Source organism: Sorex araneus, chromosome 4, assembly GCF_027595985.1.
Source record: "Sorex araneus isolate mSorAra2 chromosome 4, mSorAra2.pri, whole genome shotgun sequence".
Taxonomy (NCBI): Eukaryota; Metazoa; Chordata; class Mammalia; order Eulipotyphla; family Soricidae; genus Sorex; species Sorex araneus.
The window spans coordinates 216,807,366-216,828,893 of NC_073305.1; the positions used below are offsets into that span (position 1 = coordinate 216,807,366).

At 56.1% G+C, this 21,528-nt stretch overlaps 1 protein-coding gene across 2 annotated transcripts in view; it reads right to left on the bottom strand.

Annotated features, from left to right (window-relative positions):
* Positions 1–19,609, bottom strand: part of SHISA9 (shisa family member 9) — a 256,863-nt gene extending 237,254 nt beyond the window's left edge. The window contains exons 1-2 of one of the 2 annotated variants that reach the window (XM_055134675.1): positions 18,930–19,609; positions 5,213–5,340 (exon numbers count right to left, since the gene is read on the bottom strand). In XM_055134675.1, the coding sequence (XP_054990650.1) occupies positions 5,213–5,340; positions 18,930–19,609 (808 nt within the window). The remainder of the gene's footprint in view (positions 1–5,212; positions 5,341–18,929) is intronic. The other variant, XM_055134676.1, reaches the window with a different exon arrangement.
* Positions 19,610–21,528: the final 1,919 nt, after the last annotated feature.

Consider the following 21,528-nt stretch of genomic DNA (forward strand, 5'->3'; position numbering starts at 1 on the left):
TTGGCGTGTGCAAGCCCCAAGCATGGACGCAGCCCCCAGACCCTGGCCACCAGGCCCCCACCCTCTTCAAGACCAGCTCTGCAGACTTTGGCCCCACGCACTTGGCCTTACTTTCTGATGGCGAAAACAGTAATATCCACCAAGTGAGGTTTTGAGGATTCGATTAGAACGCTGCCTGAGTACTACTGCTAACATCACACTAGCTTTATACCAAAAACTCCATTATTCAAAGATTTAAAACTTGCCGTGACCTTATCTATGTTTTTATTCATGTCTAAGTTTACATTTAGGCCTACTCTGTTTAGGAAATACATACACACACACACACACGCACGCACGCACGCATGCACATTTGTTTGCTTGCTTACTTGCTTGCTTGCTTGTTTTGGGGTACCAGAAATCTAACCTAGAGTCTTATACATGCAAGAAAAATGCTCTATCACGTCAGCCACATCTTCACCCCACCCCTGTTCTCCTTCTACTAGCTAGGACTGTCCCCACGAGTATCTTCAAACATCCAGGATGGGACACCCCAAGCCCCTAATAAGTTTGGGCAAGTGAGTGCAAACACTATAGCCCTAGATTCAACAACCTCTTCCTCAACTAATCCAGGGTTATGCTTTCATCTGACTCCCAAGAAAAATCCATTTGGGAAGTTTAGGGGGGTGGGGAGATGGCTTGGTCTTCCTGAGGGAACAGTGTCCCGGAAGGCCATCTGCATGTCACTTCTTCTGGGAGTGAGAGCTCAGGTGCTCAGATTATGCCATAAATTAAATGAACCCAATTGCCAAGGGGAAGGGGGGGTGCGCTTTGTCCCCTGAGCACAGTCAGGGCAGCTATGGGTTCCATTCCAACACCAGCGGGGTGAAAAATTTTATGTGGATGGTTTTATAGACACTGGGAGACACTTTTTATACTGTGGCCATAAAGGCTTTGTCATTGCTCCTGACGTATTTACTGGAGTTTTCTGTCCTTACCCCATCATTAAACAATATTGCTCAAGCACAGTTCCACTCCCCAGCCTGCTATACTCCGTGCAGTGGGATTCTAGAACAGAAAAAAGAAAAAGGGCTCGAGTGGAGAAGCTAATGCCGTTCAAACAACAGCTGTCGGGCTCCAGCTCTCTTTGTCACATCTTTGCTCGGATCTGTGCACCGCAGCTGCAGAAAATGGTCAGTGCAAGGGAAAATGGGTGAGGAACATGCAAAACGCTAAGTGCCCCTTTTGCAACTTTTCCATCCTAGGAAACTACTCCGAAATGAAGTTTTTCTTTCCCAAAAAGGAATAGAAAACACACAGCTGAGAAATAAGGATCCTGGTCTGCATCCTCAGGTACCTAGTCCCTGTCCTGTAGACAAAACAGAGCCTGGGGGACCCCTTTCTCCCCAGAGGGGTGAAGGGCGTGTCATTGGCAGGCCACGGGGCCATGGTTGGGGAGACAGAGCTTGCTCGTAGCACTTGAGGACAAGATGTGCCTTCAAAAGAAAACTATAATTACACAGAGACCAAGAAGCATTTGCAGAAAATCACTATCTCAACTGAATCCACATCCTGTTAATCAAAGAGGTCGAGGCCCTTTTGATTATCAGACTAAATATTTTTAGGCAATATCCCTGAATGCCTGGAAAGAACATGAGCAGCATCAGTGGAAGGAGGGTGGGGGAGGGGGGAATCCATTTTCAGATAAAAAGGCAAGTCGGGCACATCACAGGGGAAAAAAATCAGCCAGAGAAAATTCATCAAAGGAAGTGGCCCCCCAAAAAGCTACCCATGGCGGCACTGTCTCTGTCACCACAGCCCTCACCCTCACCCTGCTCCACTCCCTTCCTTCCAAACACTCAGGCTGCGGCTCAGACATCTGAGTCTCTTCGCATTTATTTGATCAAAGCCCGAGAGAAAGCCCCGGAAAGTGATTGAGGATGAGGAGAGAGAAATTGATGGAGATGATTATTCTCGTAAAGCCATGTCGAGTGGCTCACCGCGTGGAGATGAAAATGACATTGAACTCGAGGCTCTTGAACTCCCAGTCAAGGCTGATAAAGGACAACCTGAAATTGTCCTGACGTGCTCCTCCTGGATGTGTGACAGACAAACGCATCTCTCCTCCGATCTCAACCCCCACCCCATTACAATTTTGGGCAATGGCAAATCTTCTTAATATGCAGTACTGTCTGGAGAAGTGTTTGCTACGCCATGGATGCATTCTATTTCCAGAACTAAGAGCCAGTCTAACTTTTCCAGTGATCAGACCGGATTGCTTTTCCATAACTCTTTTATTGATCAAAGTGGGCTCTGGTGACTGCTTAACTTCTGAATACCCGATAACCAATCCTCAGGCCCAAAAACTCCCAAATCACTCCTTCTTTCAAACATCCACACGTCCCCTATGTCTGTCCTACACAAATAACTCCTGCAAATCAATAAAAATATACAGCACTCTGAGGAAACTCGTGATTACCACCAATGACTGAATTTATTATAGAAATAAAACACATTAATAAAAGTCTAGGAAATGGTAGACACCACACAGTTTCTAGATGTTCCCGAGAATTCTAGGGAAGATGATGAGGATCGACCTGACAGGTGATACGAAACGGACGCCGGTGGTACTTCCTCCAAGAATTTTGTGTTTGTAACACAACATCTGGGCCTCTTCCTTGCTGCCCTTGCCGAATTCCACCCAGTATAATAGTGCAAGACACATGTGCTTTTCTGAGCATAAAGACATTATTGATTTACTGAGACAAGAACGATAGGCGAGATTACTAAACTGTAGTCTAACTACCCAATAGAGGTACCCAATACCTCTCTACTAGAAAAGATAAAATCTCGACTTTCGCAACAAACGTGGATGAGACCAGAAGTGATTAGGCCAAGCGAAATGAGTCAGAAAGTGAAAGACAATTATGGGATGGCTTCCCTCATCTCTGAGTGCTGGAACCATCCAGAGTGGAGTCGGTGGCCTTAGAGGCAGTGAGGGAGGGGCACTTTATCTTTGTTCACTTAGAGGAAGGAGATTCTCAGGGAGGTGTTGAGGGATCCGTGTCTCTAAACAGTGTGGTCGGCCAAACACAGTGGGGTGGGGAACTTCCAACCTGGGGGGTCAGTTGGACAGCACTGGGAACTGTTTGGGTGGGTATGGTCAAGTCCGCCAACCTAAGAAATATAGTTGGTTGAGAAATATAATTGAAATATAGCAGGTTGAGAAATACGATCCAGACACTCACACCCCAGATGTTATTGTATTGTAAACCGGTGCTCAAGTAATACAACTTGAATTGGAAGAACGACAGTATGCCAGCTCAGGAAGAAAAAGGGCAAGAATCAGAAAGGCACCACGTCGCCTGGTCAGAATCCCGTGTCTCTGAGTACAGCGGCAAAGAAAGAAAATGTCACACATTTGCCCTGCCCTCGTGCCTGATGGCATGATGCAATGCAAGGGATTTCAATGAGTTTGAACTTCTGGGTGCGTGTTGATTTGAAACTCATCCTAAAGATCAGAGCCTCATTTGGGAAACTTGCTCCTGTAATAAGCAGTAGCCTGCCATCAGGCACATCCACTCACCCACGATGTCTGGAACCCACAGGCAGCTAAGCACGAGGGATGTGACCAGGACTCCTGGAAGAACAGGGACTTGTTTCTGTTCAAGCCAGAGCTGGAGCCGGCAATGGCCCTTCTGCACTTTCCCCAGTGTTTTGGTCCATCTTTCGGGATGTGAGAGCTGGCCAGGGAGCTTTTCACTGCTGGGTATTTTGTCTCTGAAATATGGTTCTTCCTCAAATCCATTTACGGTCTTTTTCGTAAAGAAATAAAGCCCAATTATTAAAGACAAAGCAACCCCGGAACTCTCCCTCTCGTGGACCAGGTGCAAATTGTGGGAACACCGACTTCTTCGCTGAAACGTGCCGTGACCTTTCAGAGGTTGTGAGAAACAATCACCCAGCAGAATCAGAGGATTCGTGTGACCAACGCCACAATCCAAAGTCTCATTCCTCTTCTCCCTCAAGTGTCCAAATTTGCAACTCAACAGTCTAAACTGTGACTCAGCAAAGAAAGCACCAATACAATGCCGGGTGGAATTTCAACTCAGTCGATAAAATGTGCCATGCCACAATTGTTTCTTTTCTTTTTTAACATCCTCCAGCCACAACCAAAGGCTTCCTTTAAATCGCCTGGGTTTTGTTCTCTGAAAATAAGCCCACTGCATTACTTTCATGTGGGGGATACTCGGAGTCATAATTGCTGGGGAGAAACACAGTTATCCACTATTGTCAAAAACTAAACAATCTTGTTTTTCCCCACTGCCATTAGTCAGGGTATCGGCTCCATAATGTGTGTTGTGTACACAAACCTTGGAAGAGACAGGAAATCTTTGGGAGCTTACCAAGATCCCCCGTTTGCTCTATCAGCTGTAGAATACCTATTGCAATACAACAGTGAATTCAGCTATTTTCCCCCCGGCAGAACAATAGAACAGAATTTCTGTTGAATCACAAATACATGCCTACCAACATAACCACAACTCAACACCCCCACACAAAAGCACACTCACACACAGAGACACACAGTTGAATCACACAAATACACCCTTACCAACATAACCACAACTCTACACCCCCACACCAAAGCATACTCACACACACAGACACACAAACACACACACACACACACACACACACATCCACGCACAGAATAGTTTCTGAGCAATTTTTATAAAACCAGAGTTCTATGAACAATACATCTAATTCGCTTGAGCTCAGCTCTATTTACTGAAAACAGGATGGGACCTGAAAGTCACAACTGGTCTGCATCACAGAGGTCTACATCTGTCAACAGAACCAACAACATGGGCCACCTAGACTACACCATGAAGCCAGCCATTGGTTCCCTGAATACCCCACTTTGCTGATCCAACCAATGAACCATCGGTCAATGAACCAAAATGAATGGACCAAGTGGCCCGTCCATTCACAGAAGACCCAACTGGGAGAAACTAACCAAGTGAATGACTTGTTAACAGAGAAACAACCAAGTAAAATCCATCCAGACTAACCCCAACCTCCTCCAGGAGGAATCGGAGGGAAACTTTTACCAGTCACGAGTTCGGCATGGACCCAAGCAAGCACACCCTATGAACGTGAACGCCGCAAGTGTGACCGCCGCCTGGATTCGTCCTGCAGGACTGGGAGCGGATCGCGTGGCTGTACTTACGGAGGTTGTTTATGGGGGCTCTGGTATCCGTGTTCTCGTAGTGCTGGACGTGGACCACAATGTTGAGATCTCTCTCCATGTGCTCCGTGTTGCAGTGGCCCTGTGGCCTCATGACATCGGCAAGGGCCCTGGAAGAATAAAGGATATAAATCTGTTCATTCCAAACGCCACCATTCACCCGTGTCTGTACTCTGAGCACGGCGCTGGTGGACAGGACACAAGGTCGCTTCCTCCATGGAGCTGCCAGGCTAGCTGAGGGTCTGGGAGGGAACACAGAGAAAAAAAAGTGAGTGAGGGGTAAAATCACAGCCTTTGGGTCCTGTCTCACGGTGTTTTTCAGCCTCCTGACACCGGCAGATCAGCACCTGTCCAGCATACTGGCCCACAGACTGGCAGCGAGGAAAAAGCAAGAAAAAAAAAAAAGAAAAAAGAAAAGAAGGCACAGACTCTGAAAGCTCCAGGGTCTCCTGCCCTGCATCTGCCGAGCTCACATGAACGTTCCTGACATGTGCTGCTTGCTGCTGAATCCCCAGCCCATCCCCGGCTCTGGCTTCACCTCTACATCCCCTTAGAACTGGCTTATGGCCTCCCCACCTCAGTTTGGGCTGACCTGCTCTTAACTCACTCTATCCACAGCGAGCCTGGTTCCAAAGAGGGTGAAGGGACCAGGAGTCAGAATAGCAATAAATCTTTGTGGAGGAAACACGTCAGAGGAGACACCGAGAGGTAGTCATAGACTCAACCACCATCTGTTGAATGGGTATCTTTAACATCACTTGCCACCACTGTGTAATATTCCAGTCTAGCCAGGCCCACCTCACTCACTCACCTGCAGGGGTAAAAATCTCCGCAGGCAGCTCCCCAGGATCAGCACCCTGGCAGTCAACCCCTAGCACCCTGCACATCCACTTCTCCCATGAAGAGTCCCTAGACGCTCCCCAGCTCCTTGCCTCTGGAAGTTACACATGATGAACAATCTCTACCAGGCCTCCTCTTGGACCAGGGGGAGTTTCTCCAGGAAACCCAGCCACATGCCAGGCAGCCAGGCTTCACGCTCTCGCCAGATGCTCTGAGCCGACCAGCACCCTCTGACATCACACCAGGGGAGACAGAAGGAAGGCGGGCTGTCTGAGCGGAAGCCCACACGTCGCACCTAAAAACCCAGCGTCACCCCTCGCCCTCTGTCTTCTGAAATTTACCCCAGGAGATGATGACAATCACATCCACGAGGCTCAAACAAGGGCGCTTTGTCCAGATGTGGATTTCCAGATCCATCTTGACTTGGGCATCCAGCCGCTCGCCAGCTCTCCCCACAATCTATCTACCTTTCCCAGCACACGGCCCGCCACCCTCCGTGGAGACTCTCCGAAGGGCAGTAAGACCCCAGGCTTGCGAGAGGGACTGAGATTAACGGGTCCTGGGACAAGCACCCCGGCAAGGAGAAGCACCCAAGAAGCACATGTGAACCCCAGCTGACATGCAGGCAAAGACTGAGGCTGTTGAGAGAGAGAAGATGTAACAACAGCTCATTCATTCATTCATTCACTCCACAAATACCCATTACTGAGGCCCAAGAGACAGCACAGCAGGGAGGGGGCGTTTGCCTTGCACACGTCCAGCCTGGGTTCAATCCCCGGCACCCCACATGGTTCCAGTGTACCACCAGCAGTGATTCCCTGAGCACAGTCAGGAGAAGCCCTGAGCACAGCTGTATATGACTCACTGTCACTGTCATCCCGCTGCTCATCGATTTGCTCAAGCGGGCACCAGTAACGTCTCTCATTGTGAGACTTATTGTTACTGTTTTTGGCATTTCCAATATGCCACGGGGAGCTTGCAAGGCTCTGCCGTGCGGGCGGGATACTCTTGATAGCTTGCCGGGCTCTCCGAGAGGGGCGGAGGAATCGAACATGGGTCGGCCGCGTGAAAGGCAAACGCCCTACCGCTGTGCTATCGCTCCAGCCCCTGTATATGACACAAAAAAAATTTTTTTTTGAAGTAAACAGATTTTATTTAGAGGTTTCTGAGGGAAAGAGAAAGGGATAAGTGGGAGAGAGAATAGTAACAATAACGCACTCAAGAGAGAACGCGGGCTTCTCCAAGGGTGGAGAGAGCTCTACACACATCCTAGCACTAGACACAAAAGCATGAGAGTACACATCTCAAGAAGGGAGATGCGGGTGACACATGTGCTCGGCCACATGGGCGCAAGGAGCACATGGGCTCAAGCAGCATATGTGCTTACACAAAAATTAAAACCAAACAACCCCCCTCCCCAAAAAATACCCCAAATATCCATTGCCTGCTGCATGCCAGATTCTATCCAAGTGGCATCCAAGAGGTGTGTGGACCCTGTCTTCCAACAGCTCGTAATCTAGGAGAGAGGGGTTTGAATCCATGGCCCATGAATCCACCAGGGCTGTACCAACAAAAGGCAAATGTGCTTGGGAGCAGTGTTCTTCACCAGCTTTCTTGGTAATGGATACACAAAAGAAAAACAGTTCTTTGGGGTGGAAGGTGATTCAGGCAAAGAGCTGAAGAAATTAAGTCAGTGTCCCAGATGTTACAGCGTGAATAAAAATCGGAAGCATCACGCTAAGGAAAAGAAGCTGGAGAAGTTGGCATGGGTGCAGGGCTGGAGTGATGGCACAGCGGGTAGGGCGTTTGCCTTGCAGGTGGACAACCTGGGTTTGATTCCCAGCATCTCATAGGGCCCCCTGAGCACCGCCAGGAGTAATTCCTGAGTGTACAGACAGGAGTAACCCCTGAGCATCGCTGGGTGTGATCCAAAAAGAAAAAAAAAAAATAAGGCACGGGTGGATGGCTGCATGGAAGGAACTGTTGAGAGTCGGCAAGGCCACAAGACAGAAACAGAATGAATGGTCCTCGGGGGCTAGGAGTGCATTTGGGGGTGACGGGAAGTGACTGCTAAGGGATGAGATGTTCTCTGCAGGATAACCAAAGTGTTCTTGAAAAAAAAAAGTGGGACAGTAGCTTGACTTTGTGAATATGCCAAAAACAATGACTTGATTTTTTTTTCTTTCTTTGGCTTTTGGAGCCACACCTAGCAGTGCTCAAGGCTTGCTCCTGGCTCTGTGCTCAGGGATCACACCTGGCAGGGCTCAGGAGACCATATGGGTTGCCAGGGAATCAATCCCAGGTTGGTCACAGGCAAGGCAAGCACTATCTCCACTATCTCTCCAGCCTTGCATCCCGCTGCCCATCTATTTGCTCGAGCGGGCACCAGTCACGTCTCCATTGTGAGACTTGTTGTTACTGTTTTTGGCATATCCAATACTCCATGGGGAGCTTGTCAGGCTCTGCCATGCGGGCAAGATACTCTCGGTAGTTTGTCGGGCTCTCCGAGAGGGGCGAAGGAATTGAACCTGGGTCGGCCGCATGCAAGGCAAACGCCCTACCTGCTGTGCTATCACTCCAGCCCCCAGCCTTGCATATTCTTTTTTTCTTTTTAATTCTAGGGGAAGGGCAGGATAATTAGGGGCCCATCAGGAAAACCGTCCTCTGCAACTGGAACATGAGTTGAGCCCTGAGTGGCAAAGAGTAGCTGTCACAAAAAGACGCTCAACAGAATGGCTGGAGTGATAGTATAGCGGAGGGGCACTTGCCTTGCATGCGGCCGACCTGGGTTTGATCCCCGGCATCCCATAGGGCCTCCTGAGAGCTGCCAGGAGTCATTTCTGAGTGCAGAGCCAGGAGGAACCCCTGAGCACCACTGGGTGGACACACAGACACACACACACACACACATACACACACACACACAAAGATGCTAAACAGAGGCCACAGAGATAGTATGGGGTAAGGCACCTGCCTTAAAAGCAGCTGACCCGGGTTTGATTCTCCAGCACTGCCCAGTCCCCCGAGCACTACCAGAGCACTGAGCCAGGAGTAAGCCCTAAGCACTACCAGATTGGCCCAAAAACACAGGCCCCCCCCCAAAAAAAATGCTATTTAAAAAAATCCTTCTGGGCCAGTGCAAAAGCTGTGAGCGAACAGTGGAGCTGTTTGAGGACTAAGAAAGAGAACGGGCCGTCAGGTGGTGACTAGCAGAGGAACGTCCCAAGGGGGCGAGCAGCGAGCGGACCCTGTGGAGGGCGGGGACGAAGGGCTCACAGTAGCCCAGTGGGTTCCGCAGAGACCGAGCCCGGTGTCTCTGAGCCGTGTCTCTGAGCAGGCGTCCGCCTCCCTGAAAGACAAGGGGCTTGTCTTCCCGGGGGCTTGGAAGGCTTGCTGCAGGCAGAGGCCCCGTCTTTGCAGCCTAACCCCCAACGGGCCTGGTTCTGCATGCTGAGCCACGGGGCTCTCCGCACACACACCCCCAAACCAACTGGGAACTTTACAACGTGCTCCACGAGGCATAGCTTCCCCCAGAGTTTCGAGGAGCACCCCCCCAAAAAAAATCTTGAACTACTCAGACATCCCTGAGTAACTGGGATGGTGCTGGGAAACTCAGCCAACAGCACCCATATGCACAGGGCCCTGGATGGTTCCCGAGGCCCAGACACCAGGACAATCATCTCAACAAACAAAGCTCAGGGCCCAGAGTGATAGCACAGGGGGGCGGGCGTTTGCCTTGCACATGGCCAACCCGGGTTCAATCCCTGGCATCCCATAGGGTTGCCCTGAGCACCCCCAGGAGTCATTCCTGAGTGCAGAGCCAGGAGGAACCCCTGAGCATCGCTGGGTGTGATCAAAAAAAATAAATAAATAAAAGCAAAAACAAAAACAAAGTCCACTGCCTGTCCCAGAACACACAGAGAGGAGGTTTCTTCAGTATCCTGTGCCAGGGTCCCTCGAGGTGGGTGGGGGCCGGGGGAGGGTAGGAGGGTTCCAGGGTAGGGTCTGTAAGTCAATAAAAATGAGGACTGTTGGGGAGCACAGGGAGGGGTCTGGGGTGTGGTTAGCTTTCTGGAATCGGGTTTTCTTTTGATCAATTCCCTGAGCAGGAAGTCCAGGACATCTAGTATTTGCACAGCAAATTTTGGGGGGTGGGGGGTGGCTCACCATACAGTTCTTGATGGTGGCCGTCCCAGCTAACATTCCCACCCAGAGTCCACGGCTTCCTTTTGCTCTGTATCCCTGCCGTCACTTATTTCTTTTCCTCGTGATAACCATCACTAAGTAACTAAGTAAACCCGTAGACTACAGGAGCAAAGAACTGGTCCCCGGAAGGGAAAGGACAGGGGAAGGGGTCAAGGGTACAATTGCGGATGGAAATGGTGACAAGCAGAGGGGAGCGTATACAGACACTCGAGTAGAGGCCTGTGAACCTGCAGCCTGTAGAACAACAGCGACAGATCGAGTGCTTTTAAACTGGAGAATTGATTTTAAAAATGTGTATTGAGGGGGGGTCGGTGTGCTAGGACAGCAGGTAGGATGCTTGCCTCGCCGGTGGCTGACCCAAGTCCCGTCCCCTGCCCCACGCATGGTTCCCTGGGCCCCACCAGGAGTGAGTCCTGTGCACAGAGCAAGGAGGAAGCTCAGAGGACAACCAGCTGTATAATTAATCAATAAAAAAAAATACAACGTGTCTCGAGACTGGTGCGCTAGGTGTCAGAAGGCTGGATGATAATCGGGATCCTCAGACAAAGGTGGGCGACTTCAGTGGCACTGCCCTTGGGGGTGGGGGGAGGTGTGACCTGAAAGTGCAGACATGCAGGTGATTTTGTGCTCACTAAGCTTGCTTTCACTACGTAGATGCATGGCTTAAGAAGTAGACTAGAGACTGAACAGGATGGCCACTCAATACCCCTATTCCAAACCACAACACCCAAAAGGAGAGAGAGAGAACAAATTGGAATGCCCTGCCACAGAGGCAGGGTGGTGGGGGGGGATTGGGGGGTGGGAGGGACACTGGGTTCATGGGTGGTGGAGAATGGGCACTGGTGGAGGGATGGGCTCTCAAACATTGCGTGAGGGAAAAACAAGCACGAAAATGTGTGAATCTATAACTCTACCCTCACTGTGACTCACTAATGAAAAAATAAATAAATTTTTAAGAATTTAAAAAAATTTTTTAAAAAGTACCCCTCCCTTGGGGCTGGAGAGATAGCACAGCGGGTAGGGCGTTTGCCTTGCACGCGGCCGACCCGGGTTCAAATCCCAGCATCCCATATGGTCCCCTGAGCACGGCCAGGGGTAATTCCTGAGTGCAGAGCCAGGAGTAACCCCTGTGCATCGCCAGGTGTGACCCCCCCAAAAAAAAAGTACCCCTCCCATCTGGGGAGAAGAGTAAGGGGTAAGGCACTAGCCTTGCTCATGGCTGCAGCCAGGACCCGAGTTCAAATCCCAGCGCGGCACTGCCAGGAGTGGCGTCAGAGCCGCCTGGAAAGCGACAGGGCAAGCACCAAGGAGCAACCTGCAGGTGCTCCTGTCTTCCTCAGATTCCCTCACCGGGCCCAGACAGGGAGGAGCAGAGCCGAGCCAAACAAAGTCAGCCCGAAAGAACCAAAACTCTCAGGAGGAAATTGGAAACACAGTTTTCTTTATTCACAGGAAACTGCACCCAGCACAAACATGACCCGTGGAGGCGTCGGCTGTGACCACATGAAATCATCAGCATCGTAAGTCGTTGAAACGTGTGCTTTGCAATGTGACGGCTGGCCACGGGGGCAGACTTCGTGTTAAAACATACGTGCATATAATGAAACACGCACTAAAAAAAAAATACATAGGGAAGTGTCCAAAGACGTTTTCCCGAATTAAACGGTGGATGCGGCCAACTCCAAGTTGCACCAATACCCCAGGTCTGATCTGCGGCTTCCTCAACTTTCCTGCAGGTTCGTGTTCTCCCTGAGGCTGGAGAGACAGTATAGAGGGGGAGGAGCCTGCCGGGCACACAGCCGACCTGGGTTCGATCCCCAGCACCACATATGGTCCCTGAGCCCTACCTAGAGTGCTCCCCGAGCACTACAGCCAGGAGTAAGTCCTGTGTGCCCCTACCCCTCCCCCAAAAAAAAAAATCAAATCAAACAGCGATCCCGTTTCAGTGAGCCTGACCCGGGACCAGCGATGCTTCCGGCACTCCCAGCTGAGAGACTCAGTTCCTAGCAGCTAATCCCCATCCCCGGGTCGTGCTGAGGAGCGAGACCCTCCGCGTGACTGAGCTCGCCGCCTGGTCAAAGGTTCTTCCGCCCGATGGTATCTCTGGACGCGATGCAACGTCCATGAGCAGACACAGTCCAGTTGCGTTGGGGGCAATTCCTGGGTGGGCTCCATTCTAGCCGTTTGCAGAGCTGAGTCGACATCCGAAGCTGATCCTCTCGGGACTCAGTGATTTTCCCTTCCACCCCGGACATGAGCTCCGCAGGGTGGGACTTCCAGGCCGACCCCCGGATGGAGGAGAGCCACCTCGGTCCCATAGGGCTCCGGCCCTAGTGCTCCGAAGAATCAAGCGCTTTGCGGTTCTGTCTGGAAGAAGCTCCCTTTCCCACGGTGCAGGAACTGGTTCTGCTCTAGCGCGGCCCCCCTGCCGGGAGGCCCAGGAGGGCCAGGGACCCGACGGATTCACTGGCCCTTCCCTCGCCTGCTCCCTGTCGCCAACACTGGCCACTTGTCCTACTCACTCTTCCGTCCCAGCTCTTGGCAGTGCCAGGGACACCGCGAAGGACACACCATGGACTGAACAGAGAGGGAGGCAGGAGCGAGGGAGTGGACACGGAGAGGGTTTCCTCCACCGCGTGTGAGAAGCCGCGCTGCCCCACGCCAGGGCCCCGCGTGGAAGAGGCCGTCCGCGTCTGCACGGCTGCCAACGGCCGTGGAAGGAGGCATTCGACCACGCCAGTGGGTTGCTGAGTAAACTCAGAAGGGAACACGGGAGGAAGCAGTGAGCACTGGGCGACTGAGGCATGAGGGCGCATGCGGGCCCCTGGACGGTGAGGAATAGCTGCGCAGAGACGGCGGCTTTGGGGCTCGGCCTCAGAGGAGAGACCGGCCGTGCGAAGTCCGGCGGGAGGGGATTGGAATCCAGTCCACAGGATGTTACCCAGGTGGCCCGGGCCTCGGCTGAGTGGCAGAACCAAAGCCAAGCGCTGTGATGGCGACATTTCCAAACAGCTCCGAGCACTAGATGTTGCTTCCCAGGCTGGGGAGAAAGGGGCGGTGCCAAGGCTGAAAGCACAGTTCAGGCTTCTCAACGCTGAAGAGGATTCCAGAACATTCCTTCAGCCAGCCCTCGGAAGTAGCATTTCTGTTTCAGGTCCAGTGCAAGGTCTGAGGGCCTGAGGGAACTCTCTAGGGCCCCAGGCTTAGCCCTTCCTCAGAGCTCGTCAGACTAGACACTTAGAACATCTGCTGGACACTTAAAAAGTGTGCGTGGAACAAATGCCCCCCTAAGCCCCAGTTAAGTGGGTTTTCAAAACTCGGTCCCAAAGAGAAGCATGCAGGGGCTGGAGCAATAGCACAGCAGGTAGGGCGTTTGCCTTGCACACGGCCGACCTGGGTTCGATTCCCAGCATCCCATAGGGTCCTCCAAGCACCTCCAGGAGTGATTTCTAAGTGCATGAACCAGAATTAACCCCTGTGCATCGCAGGGTGTGACCCAAAAAGAAAAAAAAAAAGAAAAAAAGGAAAAAAAAATGCAAACCAAAGAGAGGCATGCATGCAAGGGAATTCCGAGACTTTTCCTCTCGGCCAGCAGTCTATGCGGGGTGGGGCCCTCCAGGCAGGGGCCCTGGGCAAAACACCACAATCCCCACAGCTGGGCAGGAGGAAAGGGAAGTCCCGGGGAAGGTGGAAGGACAAAAAGACAAAGTAGGAGACATTTGTCACTGGCTGTCAACTCCCTGCACGGGCCACCTTCTGAACCGCACAGGACTCTGGGCCAGGCCGGGTGCCCCTGGGAGGTTTGATTCTCTCTGAAGCCCACGAGGACACACACTCCCGGCAGCTGTCGGGCGTTGGGTGGAAAGTGGCAAACACACAAAGCTGCCCCCACCCTCCCCTGAGTGTCCGTCCCCAAGGCTGGAGCCCAGGGGCAGGTGCAGAAACGGTCCTTGTCTTGGTCTGAGTGCGGCTCCATGGCCCGGCCATGCCACTCGTGCTGTCTCAGAATCTCTTGGGGAGCTGATGAGCCGGTGATCCACACTGGCCGTTCCTGCTCCAAGGCCGTGCAGTCTAGTGGTCAGAGACTTAGCGGGCTGGGTCCGAAGGCCAGTTTCTCTTGCTGCTTTGAAACACCAAGCTCCCAAAGATGGTTTAAAATTAAACTTTAGACGTGATTTGAGGAGAATAGGGGATTTGTTTTCTCTCGCTCCCCCCCCCAACCTCTCTCTTGGGCAGGATACTAGAATTGTGTTTGGGGAGATACACGCTGAGGAATTTAGGAACCTGGTGTCAGGTTTGTGAGTTGTTCTCAAAAAAAAAAGGGGGGAAGGAAGAGAGAATAGAAAGAAGAGGGAAAGAAGGAGGAAGGAAGGGTGGGGAGGGAAAGGAAAGAAGGAAGAAAGAAAGGAGGGAAGGAAGGAAGGAAGGAAGGAAGGAAGGAAGGAAGGAAGGAAGGAAGGAAGGAAGGAAGGAAGGAAGGGAGGGAGGGAGGGAGGGAGGGAGGGAGGGAGGGAGGGAGGGAGGGAGGGAGGGATAGAGGGAGGGAAGAAGGGAGGGATGGAGGGAAGAAGGGAGGGATGAGTGGAGGAAGAGAGGAAGGAAAGGAGGAAATGAGGAAGGAAAGAGAAGGGAATGAGGGAGAGAGAAGGAAGGAAGAAAGAAAGGAGGGAGGGAGGGAAGGAAAAGGGAAGGAGGGATGAGCAGAGGAAGAGGAAGGAAAGGAGGAAATGAGGAAGGAAAGAGAAGGGAATGAGGGAGGGAGAAGGAAGGAAGAAAGGAGGGAGGGAGAAAGGGAGGGAGGGAGGGAGGAAGGGAGAAGGAAGGAAGGAAGAAAGGAGGGAGGGAGAAAAGATAGAGGAAAAGAAGAAGAGAGGGAAAGAAGGAGAAAGGGAAAGAAGGAAGAAAAAGGGAGGGAAGGAAGGAAGGAAGGAGGGAGGGAAAGAAAGAATCGCAGCAAAGCAGAGAGATGAGACATGCGAGTTGCGCCGTATCTGAGGGTTCCCAGGGGGGCTGCCTCTGCCCCCTGCCATGTGGAGATCCTGGGAGCACAGTTACTGTCACGACTGCCTGCCGTGGGGGGTGGGTGCCTCCTGGCACCCAGTGAGTGGAAGCCAAGGGTGCTGCCAAGGCTCCAGCAGGGCACCAGACACACCCATCCCCGTCCCCGCCCAGCAGCCAGGGGCCACAGTGAGAAGCAGAGCAAGGAGCCGCGGGTCTCGGTTAATTGTCCTCACAAGGTCGGTCGCTTCGTCCCCGGGCTTCATGGTCGGTCCACGGGCGTCACCGCAAGAAGTGGGGAGGAAGGTAGAACGCGCAGGGCACGAAGTGCGGAAACACCTCGCCTGGGCCCTGCCTGCCGTGGGCAGGAGTGGCACGCGGCGGCTGGGTGCGCTCGGGCACATGCTGTCCGAGCCTCATGCAGGGGCCCCTCCGCCAGGACTGTCTCCTGTTTCCAGTCCTGCTCGGCCCAGGAGACGGGAAGAGGGGACGAGCCGTGACTGCGCCCGAAACCTGACTTCCTGGTGGCCTCTTCTGGGAGGATGACTGGAGCCGTCGGGGGGCCGGCCAGCTGCCACGGGCGGGCGCGGAGTCCGGAGGAGCCGGTGCTTTCAGACGGGATGAGGGAAAACCCCCATCTCCGTGAGCCTTGAAGCCCCAAACAAAACAGAACAGAGTAAGAGGCTGTGGCCAGCCGCGCCCGGGGCCACCGGGAGGCCCCCTGGGCACCTCTGGGTGGCCAAACTGGGAAGACCAGCCCCGCCCAAGCAACCCTTCTTCACCCCTGCAGGCAAACCCCGCGGCTGGACAGGACATCGGCAGCCCGAAGAAATACACACACAGGGGCTGGGTCTGTGGGGGAAGCCAGATGCAGAATGCGAGTTCCTGGGGTTCCTGCACCCCCCACTCTGTGAGCTAGGCACAGAGCTGGTGCTTCCCCCCAATGTGGCGAGGTCTAAAGGGGGCATCAGCGGGGCGACTGCTACATGCAGATTTCTGGGGTCCATCCTGGACCTAGAGATTCACAGCCTCTGTGGCTAGGACTCAACCCAAGAGCATATAAAGGAGCATGTGCCGCCGGCTGGGATGCTCACCCCCTCTGCAGCCAACTGCCCGGGACGGGGGAGCCCCAGGACTGGGAGTCACCCCGTTTTCTATTTGTGTGACCTTGGGCAAGTTGACCTGAAAGGCGATTTTTTCTCCTATGTCAGTGGTGCTAAAACGGTGCTGACTCACCACAAGTTCTGAGAATGTTTACACACACACACACACACACACACACACACACACACACACACACACACACACACTCTGGTACTAGCATCCTTACTCAACAAGTGAAGCCTTTTCCTTCGGTAACTGAACATGGTAAAGCTCAGATTACCTCGCTGGAGAAATTCTGAGGTAAATCGAGCGGCTTGGAGTCAGGCAACAGACTTTATGTTTTTTTTTTTTTTTCTAAAGCAGCCCAGCTGGCGTTCCACACAGCCAGTGGGGTACACAGCCATGCCCTCAAAAGTGCGGGTAAAACTCATCGCATCTTCGGGGAGTGCGTGCCTCCACTTCACTCCGGCAATCCCAGAAACAGGAGGAGCCTGTGTGAGGTTTTGCGCCCCCAGCCTCAGCACCTCTACCCTGATGCCCGTAGAAGCAAGTGTCTGCACCTCTCTCCCTCAAGCTGGGGTGCCTCTCCCCCCACCCCACCCCCTTCACAGCAAACCTGCAAGGCTGGGCTCAGGCCCGGGGAGTTGAGTGTCTGATCTCTGCCCTGCCTGGCCAGAAGACTCCTGGTGGGGGGGGTAGGTAGGGGGGGGCGAGATCCAGGGTAGAGAGCAACCAAGGCAGCCACCACCTTCTCCTCCTTGGGAGGTGCCCAGAAGGTCGGTGCTCCGTGAAACCTCGCTGCCTCCCTCCTCCCCGCCCACCGTACCCCACACCCACACCTAAGAGAGCATCTTTGGGAGGCGTTTGTGTGGGGGGGGGGCGGGTGCTACAAGCAGAGGGCTGGGTGACGATTCCAGCTGGGGAAGGAGTTCAATCTTCCTGTCCAGGGTCTCTGCCGCAGTCCCCCTCACCTGAGCACTGAGCCCAGGCGACCCCAGAGACTGCCAGGAAGTGCAGCGGCTGGCATAGCTGGCCCCCAACTCTGGGGCGGGCAGGTGGGGGGGGGGCGGGAGGTGGGCGGGGCCTGCGCCAGACTCCATTAGTAGGTCAGACTTTCCCCAATCCTCCCCCTGCCCCCCAGCCCCGGTTCCAGACCCCTCCCGCTGACCCTGACCAAGAGGAACTTCTTCTTCTCCTCCTCGCCTGCCCCCCACCCCACAAATCCCTCCCTTGGAAGCGGGGAGGGGGTGTCATCGGATACTCTCCGTATAAATAGGAAATAATTACTAGTGAGGTGGAGCTGTTCCTTCGCCTATTTTTGGTGGGTCTCTTTGTTCCGATTTTGCAGGCAGGCGCACGGAACGCGTGTGCACACACGCGCGCGCACACAGGCCCGCGGCGAAGGTGGCGGGTGAGGGGGTTGGAGGGGGCCCACCTGGCCACACTGGGGCGGGTCCTCGGGAAGCTGGGACAGCCACCCGCGGGCCGCGGCGTGCAGGCTGCCTGCGCCCCGCCGGCCCCCGACCTCCCCGCACACCCCAGGGCTGGGCCCGGGCAGGGGGCCACGTCCCCGCCATCCAAAGTTTCTGGATAGTGCGAATTGATTGGGATGCTTAGGGGGGGAGAAAAAAAACAGCAAAAGGCAAATAGCCCCCATGAATCCCCCAAATGCCTTCTCCCATCTGCTGCTCTGGCTTGCGCGGGGACTTGCATAATGAATAAAGCCAACGGGAAAGTTGACGAATCGGGTGTCTGAGGGGTGAAGGCGCGTGGGAAGGGGGCTCCCGGAGTCCACGCGAACGCCGGGCCGGGGGCGCCGCGTGCCAGAGAAGCCGCTGCCCCCACCACCACCCTCGCCACCACCACAAGGAAGGGGAGGGGACCCGCGAAAGGGGCGAGGAGGGTAGGGCGGGGGTGCACGGAGGTCCCCCCCCCCCGTTCCAGGGACCTGGCAGCTGGGGGGGGGGGGGAAGCGAGGCGGCCGCTCCAGGCAAGGCTTTTGTTCTCGCCTCCTCTCCCTCACCACCTCCCTCGCCTCATTTTCGCGAGTCGTACGAGTTGCGGGCGGCACACGCGCCCTCCCCCCCCCCCGCACACACGCGCGCGCGCACACACACACACACACACACATACACATACACAGGCGCGCGCGCGCGGCTCACACACGCCCCCCTTCCCCGCTGAGGCTCTCCGGCCCCTGTTTACCAAGACGCTAGGATCGGGGATCCCACGACTGGACCTCCCCCTCCCCCAAATCCAAGACTTGCGGGACCGCGGACGCAGCCCAAGCGCTGCGTCCCGAGGAGTGCTCCGGGAATCCGGGGCAGGGGAGGGGAGGCGAGAAGGCTCAGGGTGTGTGGGGGGGGGGGAGACGGGGGTCGCCCGGCACACGCGCGCGCGCGCGCTCAGCCCCGCACCTGCGCTCAGCCCGCGCCCCCTGCGCGCTTTCCGCGCCGAAGTTGGCTTCCCGAGCGCCCCGGAGGAGAGGCTGGAGGGTGGGTGAAAAGGGGGGGACGCAGAGCCTGGGGGGAGGGGAGAGGGGGCGACCCACCTGGACATGTGTTCCCTTTGGGGCCGGTGCGCCTTCTCCAGCCCCAGCTTGGTGAAGATGCCCACCAGCACCATGACGGCCACCACCCCGCAGATGATGTAAACGATCAGGTTGGTCTTGTCCTTGGTGGGGTCATGCAGGGGGTCGTCCTTGCGCGCGGGGGGCTTGCCGGTGTTGAGCCAGAGCGGCGTGTCGTAGTTCGTACAGGTGCTCTGGTTCAGCCGGCGCTTCTTGAAGGTGCAGCAGAACCGGAAGCCACAAGTCCCGCAGCAGAAGATGAAGTCGCCCGAGCTGCAGTTGAACGGCGGGTCCCACTGGCCCATGACATCGAAGTAGCCCCGGCAGAAGTCCGGCGTGGGCGCCCGGGTGGGCGGCGCGTCCGAGACCCCCGCGCCCTCGCCGGCCTCTCCCGAGGCGGCCCCCGAGCGGTTGCCCCCCGCCAGCAGCACCACGCCGCCCAGCTGCGCCAGCTGCCCGTGCCCCGCTCGCTCCTGCGCCCGGCACACGCGGGCGCACAGCTCGGCGAGGCAGCAGCCGAGCAGCAGCCGGAGGACGCGGCGCATCGTGTCTCCTCCCGGCCCGGGCTCGGCCGCTCGGCCGCCGCGGGCGCCGCTGCAGCCGCCGCTCGAGACGCCGCCGAGGCCGCTGCCGGGGGCTGCGGGCCGCCGCGGGCCGCACATGCAGGGGGACGGCGCGGGGCGCCCGGGGGGTCGGCGGCCACTGCGCGCGGCGGCTCAGCCCGCGATCGCCTCCGGCGCGCCGCGCACCCGGGGGGCCGGCCGGGGAGGAGCGCGCCGGGCCCGGCGGGGGCCACGCGGGGGGCAGGTCCGGCGGGGGCCGCTGCCCGCGCGTCCTCTCGGCGGCCGCACGCCGGAGCCCGCTCGCCAAGTGCGCCCGAGAGAGCGAAGCGACACTTGTGGAATGAAGGGCGGGCAGCAGGGAAGGGGCGGGAGGAGGGGCGGGCAGAGGAGGCGCGGGTGGAGGGGGGCGGGCGCCGGCTCCGCGGGGCGGGGGCGCGGGGAGAGGTGACTCGGGCGGGCGCGAGCGAGTTGGGGGCGCGCCGAGCCGAGCCCCCGCGGGGAGGAGCGGGCTCCCGCGGCCCCGGCAGCTCCGATCTCCCCCGCCGCCGCCGCGGGACCCCCGCGCCCTCCAGCCGACCCCCCGCGCGCACCGGCGGCTCGGCGCGTGCCTCCTGCGGGGGTGCGTGCGCGGCGCGGGCCAGCCGGCTTTGGGGTGCGGGGGGGGACCTCGGGGTCCCGAGACGGAGCGATCGGGGAGCACCCACTCCCCACCTCTAGGTGCTCGGGGCCGCTCAGCCCGCCCCTCGGGGGGCGCCCTCCAGCCGGACCCAAGGCTGACCAGGCCCCGGGAAGGATGTTCGGGGTCAAACTCGATCCGAAGAAACGCTGAGGGCCGCCGGGAGGGGCGAGCGGGTTAGGCCGCGTCCCTCCAAGGTCCTTTGCGTGGGACACTCCAGCATCCCGGGACCTGCCACTTTTCGCCCCTGTCTGTGTCGCCGCGTTCCCTCGGCTCCACGGGAGGGCGGACCCCGCCGCCGCCGCCTCCCCGCGCCCGGACCCGGGTCACACTGCCAGGCCCGGCCACCCCACCCCAGCCACCCTCACCGACCTGCCGGCCTGCTCAGGCGCCGGCTGGTCCGGGTCCCCGCGGAGCCCCCCACCCCCGACACACACACACACCCCACCCCTCCCGTCCTCACCCGGGACTGCAGCCCCCGGCCTGGCTTCCAGCCTCGCGTCCCCTCGCCGGCCGCGTTTCCCAGTCTGCCCCGTCTGTCTCCTCGTCTGCCCGTCGCCGCCAGCCCTCTCCGGGGCCCTCTCCCATTTCCCCCACCGCTTCCTCTCCTCTGCTGGAATTTGACTTCAGGAACCCCCAAAACAGGATTTGTACCAAGGCGGCTACACCAAATTTAGATCTCCACCCGCCCCTGCGTTTTTGTTTTTTAATTGCATTAACTAAGTATACACTTTGCAGCGGGCTGGGCGACTCGCGGGGAAACGCTGGTTCTCCATCACCGCTCCTTTCCAGCGTGGCTGCAGACAAGGGCGTCCTGGGGGGTTTTCGAAAGAACCCAGAAGTTGTTGGGTCACAGGGACATTGACATCCTGGTGACCCCTTCATTGGCGCAGTCTGGGCTTCGGGATAGGGATGGTGGGGGGAGCGTTTTGCACCGTGAGGGCTTTCAGGAGGAGAGCGAAGGGTCTTAACTGCATCCTTGCTTGAGGGAGCGTTGCCTTGACTCTCACCAAAGACTGGAAGATGACAAACCTCTGGCCAAAAAAATAAATTAATAAATAAAATACAAGCTGGGCACCGCCAAGGGTCCCTGAGCCCGGCAGAGTTGCAGGAGTGCGAGCAGCTGGACCTGGTCCCCAAATCCATCAGACACACTCTAACAGGGTGTCCCCCACAGCTAGTCCACATCGGGGTGACACACATCCCGTGACTGAAAATTCCCTCCCAAGCCAGTCCCACCCTCTACCCCCCAGCCGGGCCCGGGGGACGGTGGCCAGTTGGGGACTCTGTGCTGAGCCGCTGCGTGTTCTGTTCTCATTTGACGGTCTCCACGAAGTCATAT